The sequence below is a fragment of the Poecilia mexicana genome, unplaced genomic scaffold (assembly GCF_051168715.1).
Source record: "Poecilia mexicana isolate PSO_F unplaced genomic scaffold, ASM5116871v1 scaffold_5, whole genome shotgun sequence".
Lineage (NCBI taxonomy): Eukaryota > Metazoa > Chordata > Actinopteri > Cyprinodontiformes > Poeciliidae > Poecilia > Poecilia mexicana.
The window spans coordinates 8011044-8030219 of NW_028263374.1; the positions used below are offsets into that span (position 1 = coordinate 8011044).

At 38.7% G+C, this 19176-nt stretch overlaps 1 protein-coding gene across 2 annotated transcripts in view; it reads right to left on the minus strand.

Moving 5' to 3' along the window:
* The window catches only part of slc2a9l2 (solute carrier family 2 member 9, like 2), a 111494-nt gene that overhangs the window by 24739 nt on the left and 67579 nt on the right, over window positions 1-19176 (minus strand). For both annotated transcript variants that reach the window (XM_088005443.1, XM_088005444.1), the window contains exons 10-11: window positions 16418-16519; window positions 15320-15395 (exon numbers count right to left, since the gene is read on the minus strand). In XM_088005443.1, the coding sequence (XP_087861569.1) occupies window positions 15320-15395; window positions 16418-16519 (178 nt within the window). The remainder of the gene's footprint in view (window positions 1-15319; window positions 15396-16417; window positions 16520-19176) is intronic.

A 19176-nucleotide genomic window follows, 5' to 3' on the forward strand; every position in this document is an offset into this window, starting at 1 on the left:
GTACTGTTCTGTCTGCGTTTTCGTCCAAATCCATCTCAACCACTCATCACGCGTATTTTGCTGGAGAACCTGTTTTTTGACATGAGTGACAGAAACTGTCTTTAAGATTCCTTAATAGTTGAAGTAACATTCAGCACATTGCAAGAACTTTTCAAAAACTTTTTGTGATACTGGAGAGAACAGCGCTCCAGAACGTTTTAAAGGACAATCGTCTCTTTAAAACCCACAATGTCTTACACCTACAGCTACACCTTTCCTTCATTTAATATGCAAGGATCTATGAATATCAAATCACTTGCTTCTATCTGCACAGCTTTTCAAATCTGCTCACCTTCAGACATCCTTGAATTGTTTAAAATGACCCTGTGCTATTCAATTGTGTAGCAGAATGTTGTAATGTTGCAGTAACTCCATACACTTCCTGTGGACACAGGTGGGCACTAACTAGTTACATTTACTCAAGTAACTTTTAAGGAAAAAGTTAGCAGCCTTACTACACCATACTTTTTACTTCTACTTGAGTTAACAGAGTCACTGGTGGTTTGTCGTGATATACTTAACATGAAAAGGGGCCCCTTAATTATATTCCACTCAAGGCCCCATGCCACCTTTTTCCAGCCCTGCATAATGAGCTAGAGCCACTGCGCTGCACATCTCTCTGCTGGATGAGGAGATGTAATTTATGTATCATGAGCAGGGACAAGGTTTCTGTTTCGTGACTGCTGAGTTTTTAATAAGGCCAGTTGTTTGTTTTTCTAGGCCGGGCTTTATGAGGCGGGACTTTCTGATCTCTGCTCTTCACTGTCAGCTGGCCTTGCAGCTCTCACTCATATGTTTACAGGTTCACTCCACTCCACAGCTGACTGGAGCAGAGGACATGTAGACGAGACATTTGGTACGGCGTTGTATATAAAAAGAGTATGCAGCGTGATTACAGGGCGAGATTAGTCACGCAGGTCAAACATCTGACAACTGAAACATCTCTCTGCCTGGATTTCTAACTATACAAACAGACAGTAGTTAAAAGAGTCGTGGCAAAAGCACAGGAGGTGGAATAGCAACTCTGCTGTGGAGAGTACAATGTCTTCTCCCATCACCTGTTTGGGGAAGCATCGTTTACATAAAAATCTCTACAAGCTGATGAAAGCCTCGCTCAGTTCTTGGGATTGCTCTGTTAGCTGCTGGATATGATGAAGGCTGTTTTACAAAGTGATGAAGTTTACAGAAAACCCTTAGCAGCCTCTTCATGAAGCTGCCATACAACTAAGAAGTGTCTTCAGTCAGAGATTTACTCAGTATGACAGGAGATCCTGCACACAGCACACAGTCAGTATGATTGTTTTTAATTTGCCTTATTCTTCACAGTACAAAACTAAGACATGCCTTAGCTTTTACAACCACTGAATCAAACTGTTTTCCCCACTCCAGTTTTGTAGATATAATTTATACCTACATATGGCGATATAGATAATTACACATCTAAATCACTTTCATTGTTCTACTTGAAACAAAGGATGTGATGTTTGATGTAAAAGGTTATTAATGTCAATAGCAACTTTTCTTTAATGTTTGAAAAATGTTTTCTCATCAAAACAGCTATCTTTTATCAAGATAATGTATTCGTATAGAAAATTGCTTGTAGTTTTTATTGAAGAAAATCCCATTAAAGTGCATGTGTCAAAGAATAATTCCTTAATCACATAAATCTAACATTTTACTTGCATCTGTGCTCGCATTGCATCCTTTGTAATTTCTCAGTTTCACAATCAGTATTTAATATATAAATCTGTATCGCACACAGTGAAGCTTAAGATTAGCGAGGATTGTTTTTCTTTCAGATTCTTTAATTAGTATTATCTGTCCCGGGGTTTCTTCCCAGGGACACATGCTCAGAAAATCAATGTGGAGAGGCACCAAGGAGGCATCGCAATCAGACGGCCAAACCAGCCTGGATAACCTTTTTGAATGCAGAAGAGCCACAGCTTTGCACTAAACTCCCCTGAATAATGAAACTCTTCACCATATGTCCTAAAATGAAGAGAAAGAGCATTTCAATCGTCATTATCTTGGTCGTGATCCATGCCATACGACCAAACATGAGGATCTCAAGGGAGGCAGACTAGAAAACTGAGAGTTTTGCTTTTTGACTCAGTTTTTCCTCTACAACAGTGGAGCGGAGCAGGAGTGGCAAAGCTGCAGAACAGGCCCCTGTCTGCCCCATCAACCTCCCCCTCATTCTCCCATCGTTGCACAGATGCTTAACTGAGAGTTAAAATAACAATTTTGCCTTAACCAAATCAGATGGTAATCCAAAACTATTTGCATAATCAGATGTAAATCATTTGAGGGGTGCAGAGTCTATTCCACTCTCATTTAAAATAAAAAAATAATAATAAAAATAATGCCTGCCTCACAACATTATATTTCACCTCTCCCGAAATGAGAATCTAATTGTTTTGTTCCTGGCGTCCGCTTGTCAGGAAGTGTTTCCACAACAACTCCAATATCTCTCTATACCAACTAAGTCATCCATTCACACTGTTGGTCATCCAACTCGTTTATTACCAAATTCCCTGGTGAGAGGTGATTCATCTTGTTCAATTGTTTTCTGTCCTATCCACACAAGCCTATCTGTCAGCGCTCTCTATCTGTTTGTCTTTGTCCTGACAACATCACCTCTGCATGAGAGATGAATGTGTAACACCATCCAGATAAAACGAGACCAAAATGTTAAAACGCATACCTTCCTATTAAAAAGAAAAAAAGTTCTCATCTATTTCACGCTCATGATTAATGCGCATAAACTGCTGCGACCTCGGAGAGTTGCGTTATGATGGATTAATCCTGCATTTTTCTTTCTTGCACAGACTAAGCCTTTAACCGTACTGCAATAAAAAAAAAAAAACTGTAATTTACAAAATGGTAACATCAACTCTGAGTTTGTCACCTCGTAACAGTTTTCAAACTGACCCATAAAAATTTTACAATTTTAATCTCCCCAGAGTTAAAAATTATTTCTGCGGCCAGCACATCGATCTGCTGCAGCAGTGATTTATAAAACGGCTCCTCAAGGCTTCCGTAAGAAGCATCCTCAATATTTTTCTAGATTTTGTTGCCAAACAGGTGTAACTCACTCCAAGCGGATGAGTGAGTTCAGTGCTTAACAAGAAGGGATGATAATGCATCGAACTTATCTGAGAGGATATTAGCTGTTGGTGAGAGAGAAATGTAGGTAAATTAAAAGTATACCTTGTTCTTGGTGAATGCATAGTAGGGATCTGAAGCATACACAACTTTCCCATGTGCGTTGACATGCATGTGTGTGACACATATGACCTGTAGTACAGCCATGATTAGATGCAGTTTATAAAACAGATCTAGTTTGACAATAAAATATTTGGATCGAGGAAACCTGCTTGGTCCTGTGACTCAACTGATAGGTCTTGACCCCTGATGACCTAAGTTTCAAATCTCCACTAGGATATGTTTCCTTATTTTAATTGTACGCAGTTCTTTAAATGTCCTGTGAGTGTAAATATATATTTGCCCATTTCTCCATAACAACTGGAACTATCGAGTTATTTTCACAATTTACCGTCTGTTAAAAGAGCGCCCCTGCTATGGCGGGGGTGAAGTTAGCATGATAACCTGATATTGGCTGAAAAGCGCAACGTCTCTCCTTTCAGAAACTGTTGAAACTTTTCAGATAACTCAAAGTCAATTGTCATCAGTCGGCTTCAGGTTCGGCCATCTTGATTTTGGCTCCATTTGGCAGCACATTCTTTTCAAGCACCATTGTTCTCTAAAATGCCACAAAATTGTGTGATTGTTGGGTTAAGGCACAGAAAGAAAAAAAAAATTAGAAACCCTATTTTCTGTTTTAAAGCTTTAATTTAACAGTGATTCTCAATTTGATGACTCGACATAAAATAAACGCTGATAATCAGCTAAATATTTTAGTGTTTCGCCACATTCAGGTGTCGAATACTTCCCTGGGAAACAGATATAGAAGAGAAGCAAATGGAAAATGGCTGGACTTGCCAATACCTGCCTTTCATTGGTTAGCACTGAGTCATTATCTTTGGTTGAGACTTAATTTCCATCCGGACAATGAGAGGTTCAGCATGATTTGACAAACAACAACAATATCCCTTTCATCACTAGAGAACGAGTGTCTGTAGTGACTGCCTCAGCTGCTTCTCAATAATCAGCCTCTGGCTGCTTCTCGCCGGCCTGCATAAAAGAACGCCATTTACATTTTATCGCAAAAATACGTATCAGGGGAATAAAAAATACACAGGTGGGCGACTCTGGAGACACACTTGGTTGTATGTGGGTGAATATTTTTTAAAACTGACTGGATGTTTGGCTGCTGAACATGGCTGGGGAAGGATCATGTAGATTCCTAACAAACTGATGTGTCTCAACCTTTGTGGTCAGTTCATCAGGCAAACAGGGGACTAAACTATTCAGTCAGACGCAACTGAAACTTAATTAATAAAAAGGTCAGCATACAAATGAAGCAGCAAAATATTATCGTGGCCTTTGCTTGCTTCAATTTGGGAAAGGTTGCTGTTGAAGTGTCTGGTCTTTAGCGATGTGTTCTGACCTCCGTGGCAAAGGAGGATAATATGCAGCAATACCCCTTCAATTGAAAAATAATGTCTGTCTGCTTCCAAAGACGTGTTGTGTGCATTTTTTTTTTGTGAGATATGCACTAATGGTTAGAGTTCCCCTATGATAATTCAAATTTGAAGACTTTTCTTCACATTCACTGTTTCTGTTGTGTCCCAGCTAGGTTGTAAACTGGACCTGAAAACGCAAACAGAACTGACAAGAACAAAACCCGAAAAATCGAGATGGCAATGTAGACGGTTTATTGAAAACCGAATTTAAAATCAAACAAGTTGTTCATAAGCTGATCAGAAGATGAAGATCATAGGTCCCAAAAACAAAATACGGGACATTAAAAAAATACTCTGATACTAAATTAAATTAATATCCATTACGAGTTAGTAACCAGCAGTGTCATCTTCATCCGCTCCAATTGTTGCACATTTTGGCAGAGCTGCACCCAGACCAATAATGCTGCTGTCTGTTAGCATATAACGCTAACACTGGCTGACTTTTACACTGAGCTTCTGAAGTCACCAGTGTCAACCTAGCTTAATGCTAATTAAATCTTTTTATCTTCGTCATAGCTGAAGATTTTAAAAAAAGAGTCAGTTTTCTCCTCTGAAAAGAAGTCTGTTCTGATTATACAGCTGCGTACTTTGCTGTCTGAACACAGGTAGCCAGCTCACCATCTGCCGTGCTTTTTATTTCTTTACATTCTAAAGAAGAGGAGCGCACAGATCCCCCTGTAGCTCAACGGAGCGGATATGTAAGGTCGGGAAAAAAAGCAAGTAATCTTGTTTTTGCAAAGGTAAAGATGTTTACATTCAGAGATGAAATCCTTAAATCGTTTCAAAATAATCCAGCTAATAACTACACCGCAAAATATGTATCTAAAAACATGCAGAGTGCATTGTGTTGGGCTCTACGTGTGATTCAGGGAGAACTAGCAAAGTGAATCACAAAACATCTGACACATCAGTGGAAAGGAGAACTACAACAAAAATACATTTACAACACCCAGATGATAATGTGCCATTTATTTTTTACATGTTTGTCTTTCAATGCAGAACTTGGAGGGAGAAATGGTCATAGACTAACTAGCAACCAATTAAATGGCAAATCTCGCCGTTGTCTAATTTGACCTACTCATGTCAATAATCATTTTTGTTCAAGAGCAAAAAATTTTTTTTTCAAATCTCTCATAAAAATCAGGTTCTGAATTTTTTCTTTACTTATTCCCAAAAGGAAAACATACTTTGACCTCGTTGCTGGTTGCGCTTTAAGTTCAACCCTCTCTTCTGAAAAGCAGTGGGAGCTCCTATTAATAGGATACACTTTTCTAGCATTAAATTAGATTTTCTTTCTCAGCTAACTTCCTTCCTAATATGAAAGTGTGCTCATAAGAGACTTATCTTTGTTAAAATAATGTGTAATTAATGACTAATTCCTTACATGAATCTAATGAACAATAAGACATATTTTCCTGATGCAAAATCAAGTAGCATGCTTGAGCATCACATCAAATCTTAATGTTACTCCCAAAATGTTTATTTGTGTGTGGGTGAAGGTAAAAACCTCCATTTATGTTTAAAAATGAAAAACACAGTAAAAAGGACTACATGTGGCCAAAAAGGATCATTCAATTGTGTAAACCACTTTGCTGCTTGCTGTTCCATCAAGGAAATAAAATGAAAACGACCAGCGTTGTCTGAAGATTTGTATCTATTTTAAGGATGGAAAACTTAGAAAGAGGTTGTAAAAGTGTGATTACAGTTTACCTGCCGCATTCGCAGAGCCTAATATTTTTTTCATTCCACGAGAATAAGACCCTGCACCACTGCAGGATTTTCATCTAAGGGAAGAAATTGCAGGGATCATATAGAATGTGATGTGATAAAAAGAATAGGCCGAATAGAGATCGTTACAATGGAGGTTATTATGTTTCAATTCCAGCTCTGCTGTCTGTTATCTTCACTGGAATCAGAAAGAGCCGAATACGATTCAGCAGCCGAGGAAGTTTGAATTTATTTTAAACAAGAAACCTCCTGTTTGGCTGAATTTCTTTTAACAGCAAGGGTGAAGATATCTGCTGTATTTCTGCTGTTTGAGATTAAATATATATTCCTGCAGTGGCTGAGAGATTGCAGATAAAAAATTTAACTTGTGCATTGTTATTCAGAACTGTCCAAAACGTCGAGCCTCCCAGATAATGTTGAAACAGCTGCTGTGTTCTTTGTGTGCATATATAATACCTAATATATAGTCTAAACATTAAATTATAAATTATATTTCCATAATTTTCCACCTGTAATATACTGACAATGAAATATAATCTGACTTGCACATATAGAGAACTGAAACTAGCTACCAAATGCACAGCACAATGCCGTGTAGTTTTAAAATGCATATAAAATTAGATTGAGCATTCACACGTTCCCATGTTTCACAGTATCACACCTCCAACACACTTCATTTGTGTCTTTTCTTTTCTTTCTCTTGCAGATAAAGACAATCTGATGCATTAATCCAAACAGTCAGCAATTTGATCAACAAAGAGCAAATGCAGTGGTAATGCTAAGAGAAACCTCAAGTTGAAATGTGACAGAGCAAGCAAGTAAAGAACTTGACTATTTTAACTAAGATAGGTCCAAGACTGTAACCTTGCAAACCAAATCAGTGCAGTAGAGTCTAATAATCAGCTCATCCTGTTTGAACAGTAAATGAATGTGAGTAATGTCTTGAATATGTCAATTGTTTGTTGTGAAGCAGGTCCACTAAACCATTTTTAGTGATTTTGAAGTGAGAATAACGAAAAAGAAACAAGAGTAAAAATGAAAAATTGCAGTCAAGACGGCAAATTGATCTTACTTTAAATAAAACCGCAGGTGACAGAAAAGAACATGACAGATATTTAGGCAAAACATCACAAGTCATTTGTGCCTCGTAGTAATTTGGCTTCTGCAGAGAGTTGCAACATTTTCCACTGTTTTAAAACCATCAGGAGCTCCGAAAGGAGGAGGAAGGTGCTGAAGTCAGCTGCTGTGCGGCCTGAAGACGGAGTGAAAACCCCAGTGGGCCCTGTGGCTAACGTCTTTTGACACCTGAACACTTGGAAGTGCACAGGTCCTCACAGCATCAGTGTGTCTATTCGTAGGTAATGAGGAACCGGCCCCGAGTGGCGGTCCAGCTCGCAGCAGTCGCTCGAGATAATAGGTGTCTCCACAGTTAGCAGAAACAAACTGTTTCACAAACCAAGTATAGAATAACTTCTGTAGCAGTTTATTTAGGGAGAACGTGACTCAAAATGGTTCAGGTGCAACTATAAGAGCACAGTATCCCACAATAAATGCTACTTTTCTGTTTATTCTCAAAAAGATCAATTGTTGATGGTACAATTTTATTCCCCCCCCACCCCTAACAATAGTTAAGATTAATGAAACATGTTTGTCTGTCTCTCCATGTGCTGTGGTTTCTTCCTGTGAGTTTTCCAACAAGAGGTAAATATAAATCGTCCAGTTAGCAATGCTTCCAGGTCCACTTGACAGCTTACTCAATTTCATCATTCCTACTCTACAGAAATCTCTCTTGAGCCAACCATGTGAAGACCAGATTTTTGTGACAGTGTCAAATGTTTGCAACAGCAACACAAACTTCTATTTTATAAGTTGTGCCACATAAACTGTCAGGAGAGTAAACCAGGAGCCACAAAAGTAGGAAGAAAAACCACTAAGCTGCTTTTACAAAATTTCTGTGTGACCAATATGTAATATCAACACATTGACCAGACAAGAAATTATGGCAAATAACCAGTGAAGTGAATAAAACAGATTATTTCTTCATCATAGCAACTGTTACTAGGTCTGTGATATTAGGCACCAGGTGAATGCCTTGAAATCAAACCCAATGTACTTGAAGCAATAAGATATTTGTGAACTAATGACTTTGTACTTTGGGTTCCAGCAGCTCTTGAGTTGAAAATGGCCAAATTATGATTTTGACAACAGGCAAATTATGATGGCTGGATTACTGGGTCAAAGTATCCCCAAAGTTACACCTTTTTTGGGAACTTTCTGGTCTGCAGTGGGGGGGAGAGAGGGTAGGGGCGTTCTTCAAAACTAACCCAAGGAAGGATAAGAGCAAGAGAGTCATTCAAGGTTAACTTATGAATATGGTCTGATAGGTCACCCTCAGACCAAATAGGTCACCATACACTGAGAGCTACTGCAGGTCAGTGCACTGATGAAATGACCGCATTCCCATTCATGGAAACGGTATTCCCTGATAGCTGTGGTATCTTTCAGCATGGTGATGCTCCTGCCACAAAGCGAGAATGGCCCAGGAATGCTTTGGTAAGCACAACCATTTTGAGGTGCTAACTTGTCCTCTGAAATCCCCCAGATCTCAGTCAAATTCAGCTCGTCAGGGACGTGTTGCAGAAACGAGTCCTATCCACGTAATCCCAACTTGTAAAACGTCAAGGATCTGCTCTTAACACGTTGGTGCCAGATACATCAGAACCCCTTTAGAGGTCTAGTGGAGTCCAATCCTCTATGGGTCACGATTCTGTTTTTTTTTTTTTTTGTTCCAACAAAAGGCAGATCAAAGTTTTATTGGTTAAGTGGTCATATTGTGATGCCTCATCATTGTATGACTGCATGCTTGTTGATAAAGTCCCAAAAGCTTGCAGAAGTTGAAAAGTATGTCAAATTTCAGTAACACTTTATTTGAAGGGGAGTGAATAAGACTGTCATGACACTTTCATAAACATGACATAACATGTCATGAACATGAATAAGCCTTTATGAATATTTATGACTGTTGTCATAAAGCGTCATTCAGTAAATTATGACACTTTTAATACAAAGTTGACATTATTCAAAATGTCTTTGTTATGACAGCTTGACATTAACCAATAAATCATTACTGTTTAAACTTTACCTTTAATAACATAAAGTTACCTAATTTTTTAAAGTGCAATCAGTAATACTTTTATAACAAATTTATATCAGTAATGATTTTCAGGTCTACGCTACAGGAGAGACGTCGGTCCTGTCCTGAACGCAGCATAATGTTTGATCATGTTTGGACAAAAAAACACTGCCAGATAGTCCAGAAATGGACAAGCATTTATGTCTTATTTTGTGTGCAAACAGTAAAAAAATAAAATAAAATGAAATAAAGAAAAAAGATCTTCTGTGCCTCATTGATGTTCCTCATATATGAACATGTTGCATATAAGCAATATCAAATGAATATATTTATATATTTTAATACGGCATTTATTTTTTATATAGATTTTTTAAAATATTAATGATTGGGGTGGGGTTTATTTATAAAGACATAAGTGCTGTCCAATGGGCACACATCAACCAACCAATCACATGTCAATGAAGAACTGTGATGTCATTGTTTTTCATCCAATGACTGAGAATCCACGTGGGTCTGCTCAAGCGCCTTTGCATATGCTAGGCTATTCGTATGCTAAGTAGAGTCGTTAACACCTCCACTCCCCCCTCCTGGGATTCTGCAATTGACAGATTTCGACTCCCGTGAGTCGTGAGACAATGAATATGCAGATTGTCGATTGCTGTCGGTATCTGTCGCTCACAAGCTGCGTTCGCGTCAGAATCCAGGGTCAAAAATCCCACTTTTCATCTTACAGCTCCAATTTGAAACAGTTCTCAGTCAACTAACATGTTGTCTGAAATAAAGCTTAAAAATGAAAGGACTGCCAATGAGCTCACATACAGACATACAGCATTTCCTCATTGCTCACCTGAAGAAAAAATCCTGCTGTTCGTTCTGAATAAAATATGCAAAGTCTGTTCCTAAAAGCACTTTGTAAATCTCTCTCTCATCCCCAAACATAAGGCTACTGAAAGACTTCTAGATCAGCTGTGCTTACTTCACATTTGTCACGTTAACAAAAAGCATTGTTCAGTTTAAAGTTCTCAAAAAATTTGAGCTCCAGCCATGAATGTATTTATGCACAACACTGTGTCAGCAATGACCCATCCTTAGTTTGCCTAACCTCACCCGCAGTGTCAGCTGGGACAAAGTGTGGTGGACCGTAATTTGTTTTCCAAATTCAACGCACGTTCATAATCAGTCTGGCACGCAAAACAAGCCTCGCCTTTTTTTATTCCACCGCCATCAATTCACACCTCTTAAAGCCTCCTTTGGTGCAGAGGCTCCAACAAAACACAAAGCACTTTTTACCTCAATCTACAGAATAAACTGAATATTAGGAAGGCATGTTTCCATTCCATGTTTTCAGAATTACATGTGGAGTGTTTAAGCGTCATACAGAAACCGCTTTAGAAAAACAACGTCTAGAAAGAAATTTGAAGGACAGACAAGGAGATGCTGGTCCCAAACTACTGAACACTTCCTTACACATTTACAAATGTGTCAGTCTCTTATGACTCACATAAAAATTGCGTCAAAAAGTATGTTTTTCGCTTTTACACAAGAGGGATACAATGGCCTTTCCAGCTCCATCACAGAGATGCTTTCAAGAAATGCCATATAGGCATCACAGAGAGAAGACAGTCATTATCATGTTCAGATACATTTAACCTTAAATCCTGGGTCTCTTTTTGAGAGTTCTGCTAGAAAATGACAGGTCAAGAATGAATTGAAAATAACTGAACTACAAGGTTTCTCTGAATTGTTATAGCATCACAATGCAGCTAACACTCCACACAATATAAACAAAATCAATACTGATGCTATGGAGTGAAAGTAAATGAATGTGGCACACAACAGAAAGTAAGAAATAAAAAATGGCACTCCATCTATATGTCGCCATAGAAAGTTATTCCATCTAATTAGAATTGTTTTGGGAGATGGGAAAAATCCCCAAAACATATTTACCCACTCAAAGCAAAAGGAGGTGTTCAAGACATGGACTCCAGTAATCTGTCCTGTCTCAGTGCTTCATGGATGAACTAACTGCTCCAGCTGACAACAAGCTCCGCGACGCTTCCCCTGCAGCCTGCAGTTTTCATCTCACATGTCTGTGTCAGATGTTGGGGGACCAGCACACCATGGTGAGGAGAAGAGCACCTGGAAAAATACATTACTGCAGAAAAGCACACACTGCTGGAATGCTACCATACAGCAAGAACAATAAAAGAGGCCATATGTAGATATGCTCCCCCTATCAGAATGCAAGCTGTCAGCTTGTTCAGCCTGCAGAATGCAAAACAGGGCAGCGGGATGTTGTTCTTGTCTCCCATCTTGTTAGTTTGTTGGATGTGGTCTTATTAGCTTCCATGTACAGATCGTTTACACTGGTTGTGGGACAGCTTGGGGGAGGTGGTGTCTTAACCCAATGTTTTTATTGTTTTTGACAACAGGGGCAAACTCCACAGTCGTGACAGCAAGAGAATGAGCTGCTTAATGAGATAACTGTGTCAGACTGCTACAGGAGGAACAAAGAAGGTCAATAAATCTAAAGAAAATCATGTTTTTTGTTTTGTTTTGTTTTAAATAGCATCTTAGGTTTAGGCATGAAACATAAATGTCAGATTGATTTTGTTAGCAAAACTCTCTCTAAACAAAATATTTAGGTTATAAGGCATTTAGAAACCTGGCACAAAGAAAAGACACAAGAATACGTCTGCTGAACAATTTGTTTCTACACAAAAAAACTTCAAAGTCTCCACATCTTCTCAGCATTTTCTCCATCGCCTCCGTGGCGATAGTCTCAGGAGGTTAAACAATGATTCCCAAATGCAGCCGAAAGCCATTTAAGGACCCAATTAAATTTGGCCAGATAAATCTGCACCAAGCCAACCTGTCAACGCCTGTGTTTGGCAAAGAAATACACGCCTCAGCAGACTGCAGTTCCACTTGTCAATCATCTGAACAGCCTAAAATTCAGGTTAGCACATGAAATTTGGCACATATGTGTTAATACTTTTGAAAAGGACCCAAGGAGATCTTCTTTTTTTGAGTGGCGCTTAACAACTGGGGCTGCACAATTTTAGAAAAATATTGAATTGTGATATTATTGCTGGAAGTTGTGAATCCGATAGCAATTAAAATTTACCCTGTTTACGTAGTGACACCATCAATGGACTCTAGGATTTCAGCCACCAAGAAAATAAACCAGGTTTGGACATTCAGAGAAGTTAAACTCCATTCAAGTCAAGATATGTTAAAAATATGCAAAAATAAATGACTGACCATTGATATATAGCAACCTACCAAATATTGTAACTACCAAATAACTCTTTGAAACAAAAATATGCCTTCAAATTGGCTAATTATACTCAGTCTTGACTTCCTGTTCCATTATGTGTTTGCTCTCTCTCATTCTACAAAACCTTTCCATACAGTTTTTAATGCTTCTTTGAAAGGAAAAGGCTTTTTGTCTTCCCATCACAGATCCAGTAACTTTTCATAATGTTGCATGTGTTCTCTTTTTCGTTTCCCATTCACATTTCTCGTTTTTTCATAATCTACACAAACTGCTTTCATACATACTGTTGGAGAATAGCGAGACGACGTATAATGAAATCAAATCCAGAACTTGAATTTGTAATAGATATACCACGTATCAAGTACAGATGTGCACAGTTTGATTGTTTTGTAGTATAATTTTAGAACACCCAAGTGCAGAAGAAAGTAAAATGAAGTTCTCATCAAGCTGGATGTTGTTCCCTTTGGCAGCAGACCTATTAAAGCCTGCAAAAAGCCAGGAAGAAACTCCCAAAGGAATCTGATTTTTTTTTTATAGGGCATTTCTGCAAACACAAACTTTCACAGCGTCAGCACAACATCCGCTACACGCTCACATCGGGGGTGGTACGGCGGTGCATGACGAGACATAGAGGACCACAACAACCAAGTGCCGCGCATCTCTTTAGTTTTATTGCTTGAAAAGCAGCGTTTCAGAAGCGCTATTAAAATAACCAACAGCAGGTTTGCGGCATTTAATTTTGAACGGTTTGTTTTAAGGTTTCACTTTAAAGGAAGCTGTATTCACTGGGCGTGATTTCTTCTGTGGCACTAGAGATTAAAACTTAATGCTGTTGCCCTTTGTAGAACAAAATAGTGAGAACCTTTTATAGTGACCCTATCTACAGTTCTGTGAAAAAGGATTCGATATAAGTGGCACTCGCAGTCAAGGTAAATTAATATTTATTCATCTTGATTAAGCTATGCAAACCAACCAGGCTCTTCTATGTGAAAAAGTGATTTCCCTCCCAAACCTATTACCTGGCCACATGTTTTTTATTTCACGGATGAGTAATTTTGGCCCACTTTTACTTCAACCTTCTTATAATTTAGCCACATTAAAGGGTTTTCAGCTATAAACCACCTCTCATTTTGATGCTGTAAATACTTTGTCAGAGCAGCACATGAACGTGATAATGGGGAGTTTATGTTTAAATCAAATCAAATCAAAAAAAAAAAAACACTTTTAGAAATGGCTTAATTCCATCTCTAAATAGAGGATAGCGCAGCATAAAATTCACTGAATGTGATACAGAATATCAGCAACTGGACTCTGCTCTGTAACATTTCTGTAAACCCCAGGAAGAAAATGCATACTTAGTGGAAATATCAATTTCCAACAAAAGAAAAAGCAGCGAGCTTCAAGTAGCAAAGAGAAAATGTAAAGATGGGTTCAGTAGAAAACCCCACATGTGGCATAACGCAGCCACAAATCTGTGAGCATATCGAAGTAGGTCATAGATAACAGATGGGTTCATTATAGAAAAGCAGAATTTAAAAAAAAAAAAAAAACTCTTTGAAAATCAGTGAAAGAGAGTTGGAGACAGAGAGCGATGTATAGATAGGTAAGAACTTTAAAAAAAAAAAGTTGTGACCATACCCTTTGTTGTACTTAAGAAACAAATCCACACTTTTTTCTCACAGAAAGAAACTAACTTCATGTTTCAGAGCATTAGTGAAATATCTGGGCCACAGTTCCCAAGCTGGAGCCAATTCAGAGGTGAGGGTGGCTCCTCATTTATCCACTCAAACGCTCGGAGCACAACTGGGGCTTTCCCTCTTGTGAATACGTCTCCTCTTCTCTCCCAGTGAGAAGTTTTACTCATTTCAAGGGGCTATAAATTATCTGTGCGCTACACAGCAATCTTTCTCAATGATCACCACAGTAGTGCACTTTAGCAACACTCTGGCGACCACAAAGTTTTTCCAGAGTACAGCGGCGGCGTTGTGCTGCCTGCAGCTGAAGGTTTTGCAAGACATTTTACCTTTCTGAGCTTCCTCTCTTTCCCTTATTTGACTAAAGGACATGATCTAATGAGCTTCACCTCCAAATCCATATGTAATGAACAGGAAGACTCTTCCCTCTCATTCTACAGGCACTTTGCTGGACAAACGTTCCCAGGAGACATGAATATTTCAGTGAAGGCTTCACCTTGACACAAAAAGTCAACCTCTCACCAAGACCCTCATGCTCTCATATTCTTGTATCTGCAGCGTCATGCATATACAACGCAGTACAGGTCCTGTTTAGTATGCAAATATAGGATCAACATCTTTCACTGCGGCATGCTAGTTAGCTGATTATTCAGGATCACAGATGGGAAAGCCCTACTGATTAACCAACAGCACAGAATAACTGTAGAAAAAAAATGAAATCGGCCCACTCGTTCAGATCTGCACAAAACTTATGCAGTTTATTACGTCAGAGCAGTTTGAAGGAAAGAGGTGGTTTTACCTGGTCCCGAGCAAAAGCCTGCGATGACGGCCAGTATGCAGATGTAACTGAGGTACGGCATCCATGAAACACTGTCCTGGAACAACACAATGTACATGCTTAATGTCGAATAAGATCCTCTGATGCAATGCAGAAAACATCATGCTTTGGGGAAACTTCCCCCTAGTAAGAACAGGGAAACTCAAGAGTCAATGTGAAGGTGATTGGACATAAACCCAAGCTGATCCTGGAAGAAAACCAGTTTTGAGGCAGCAAATGGTTTCAACTGAAGCAGTGATTAATGGTCCAGCAGATCAATGACCCCAAAACAAGCATCTGTTTGAAACACATTGGTGTGGTATAATGGCCTAGTCAAAGTCTAGATTCTCATCTAATTGGAAATGTGTGGCAAGACTTTAAATTGATGTTCACAGATACTCTATCGATCTTGACCTATATCAAAGAAAAATGTGCAAAGCTGGTACAAACAAACCCCAAAATGCTTAATTGCCAAAGAAAGGAAGTTCTGGAAAATATTGACTCAGATGGGCTGACCAGAACCTCACTTTTAATAACTCAGATAATTTGAATAATTACATTTGGATATACAGATTTATATGTCAATGGTTCTGTAAGCTTGGTTTTGTCATCGTCCTTTGTGGTGATCATCAGTATTCTCTAACAAAGCCTCAAATTATATTATGTAAATTTTACTTTGCTTCACAGCTATCATCTTCTTTTTGTGGGTATCACATAAAATTCCAATAAAAAAATTATTGAAGTCAATGGTTTTAATGTGACAAATTGTGAAATTTCTTAAGGAAAAAACACACACACACACACACACACACACACACACACACACACACACGCACACACGCGCACACACACACCCACACACACATATATATATATATATATATATATATATATATATATGTGTGTGTGTGTGTGTGTGTGTGTGTGGGTGTGTTTTTAAGGATCTGTACAAACTCCAGGTTTTTCACAGAGGGAAACCTTGTTTCCATTAGCATCTTGATGGTAACAATAAGAATTGCGTGTTTGCTGTAATTATACTTCAGATACAATTTAGCTTGCAGAGTAGGAAAATCGGCTCACCTGAAAGTTGAGGAAAATTGTCAGCAGGCTGAAGAATACAGCCATGGAGGAGAAACCAAATATAAGGAGGGGTCTTCTCCCAATCTGCTCAATCACCAGACCCTAAAGATGAGACACAAACAGAAAATAAGGTAATATTTATTAATAACTCATGTAAAATCTAAGGCTAATCTCAGTTTCAAATGCTTTAAAGATAGTTATTATGCCATTTTTCCATTTTTAAAAAGGCAAAATTAAGACTGAAAATCAGTTAAACATATAAAATGCAGTTTGCTTTATATAAAAAAAGAAGTTGAACTTTAACAGTTGTTTTGTTAATTCAATGCAAATCAAACAAGTGTCTGCAGTCTATGCACCTGACTCGGTAGGAATCAATCTAAAAAGCAGCTTTGATATTTCTAACACACAAAGAGGTATCATTATTTAGTTTCATTGAGGTTTAGTTTTATTCTTCATGGCTGCAGGAAAAGTCTAAACCATGTGTCGAGAATAGCACCAGGTTTTCAGATGAATCTACAATAAAAGACACCTGGTAACAGGTCATGAACTTGACCAGGGGTAAACTAGAATGGACAGATTTAACTTTCATTCAGACATTATCCAACATATGTTTGTGTTGCAACATGAAGAACAAGGCGAGTCGTAATGAACCAATTACCCGATTCAGTTATGCACAAGCCATTACGGCATGTCATCTGCTGCAGCTATGGACTTTGCACAGTGTAAATTTGTTAGAGTGGATTTATATATCATATGTATTAGGGATGTGCCGATCAAGTTTTTTCCTCCCGATACCGATACCGATCACCCATGAGGGCCGATACACCGATACCGATCACCGATACCGATCACATAATTATTATTATCATAAACACTACTGGTTACATTATGTGGAAAAAGGAACCATGAATTCACCTTAATTTAGACAAAAACTTTTTAATAACTTTTTCCAAGAAGAAAACTAAACAAAACAGGCATTGTGCAAATTGTACTGCTATTGATAATACTATCTTTAACAGACTGATAACATATGAAGGCTCTGAAGAGGCTAAATAATACAAAGAGCCAAAATAAAACCTCTCAACATTGCCAAGAAGTTCAAGTATAAAACTTAACATTCAAAGGCAAAAACAGGTTCCATTACAATAAACAATCCAGAGTTACTGAATGAAAACTTCCTGTTAGCATGGCGGCTAGCTGACTGCTAGCTCTGATTGGCTGTTTCTGACTGAGCGGAGTAATTATGCAGAACGGGGAGGAGATCGATTATTTTTTCAGAGATTATCTGTCTCATGTTAGGACAGCGAAAGTTTTAATACATATGTAAAATTTATTTTTTAAGTTAGATGCTGCAGCTTTAAGCAGGTTCGGTGTGAGAGTCACTACCAGGTGGAGCAGAAGCGGCGCTCAGTCTGTCAAATATTACTACCTGTAGCGTAGCAGCGGTTCAACAGGAGAGCAGAACCAGCGTCTTACATCGCAGCACGAAGACAAATAATTTTGCTGGTTATTTGTTTAGCTTTCTGACCGTCATGCTAATCCAGGTGTTTGTAGCTGTGCGCTGCTTTACCTGCTATCTGATTGCTCCGTATGTCTTTTTTACTGCAGTGAGCCTCGATGTAGCCAATCTCCGTCAAGTATGGCTTTGTTTTTATTCCATACTAGATTCGTCGTGTTGATGCATTTTGACCTGCTTCAATTTTCCGCAGCAACACGCAAACTTCCCCATTCATTCAGTGCGTTATAGTTCCACATCGCTTAGGATTTGTTGCTGCGCGTTTGCGCAGAGTGAAAGAAAGAGGAGACCAGCTGCACAGGCAGGTTGGAAATGAGAAGCAGGTGATCGGTATCGGTAAAAGAGACAATGATCGCCGATCACCGATCATGCACTTTTTCACGAAAATCGGCCCGATTGTGATCGGTGACCGATCGATCGGCACACCTCTAATATGTATGACTGCTGTGGTGGTATGTAAAGACTGAGGCAAAGACAGCAGATGATGAGAGGGCAACAAGTGAGGAAATCAATCAAGTGAAACACAACAAAACGAACTAGAAATTGATTCGGACCAGAAGATTAAGCTCTGAAGATGACAATTATCTCTGTCGCCACTTGTTTTGGCCTTTATTTCCATGTTTTTCTCCATCGTGGCTTGTAGATCATCACAGACTCTATCTCACATCAGAAAATTGGCCACTGGTGGTGGAAAAACAGTCTGAAACTCAAACCTTGGTTCTGCCTTTTACATTAACAGTACTAATAGGATGTACACCAAGCCAAAACGTTAGTTGATGTTTTTTGTTGTTTTTTGCATGCTTTTTTTAAACTTTGTGTTATTTCAAAATCTGTATATTGCAACTGCAATAATAGTACAGTTATCACAACTAAAACGTATCTCTGTCCTTTAAGTTGTTTCTCAAGGGTAAGAAGGCTTCTGAGTGACAGTGGAGCTAATTTCTGGTATCATTATAAACGACACATTTACTGCCTTCATGTGTGATTTTTTTTTTTTCTTCCTGCCCAATTTTCTGTGGATTTACTCGAACACCACACTGTCTCTGTCTCATCAATAATTCTGAGGCCACTTCAGTCATCACCTGGCCTCCTCTCAGGATTTCAGATCAAGCAGTGGGCATGAGGTCGGGGGCTTTGGCAGAGCAGAGGCTACGGCTTCTGGCCTTGTTTCATTTCTGCCTGCGAGACTTTAAGAATTTATAGCAGCACTTCAATAGTTCTGAACCTGAGGGATTTCATGAGA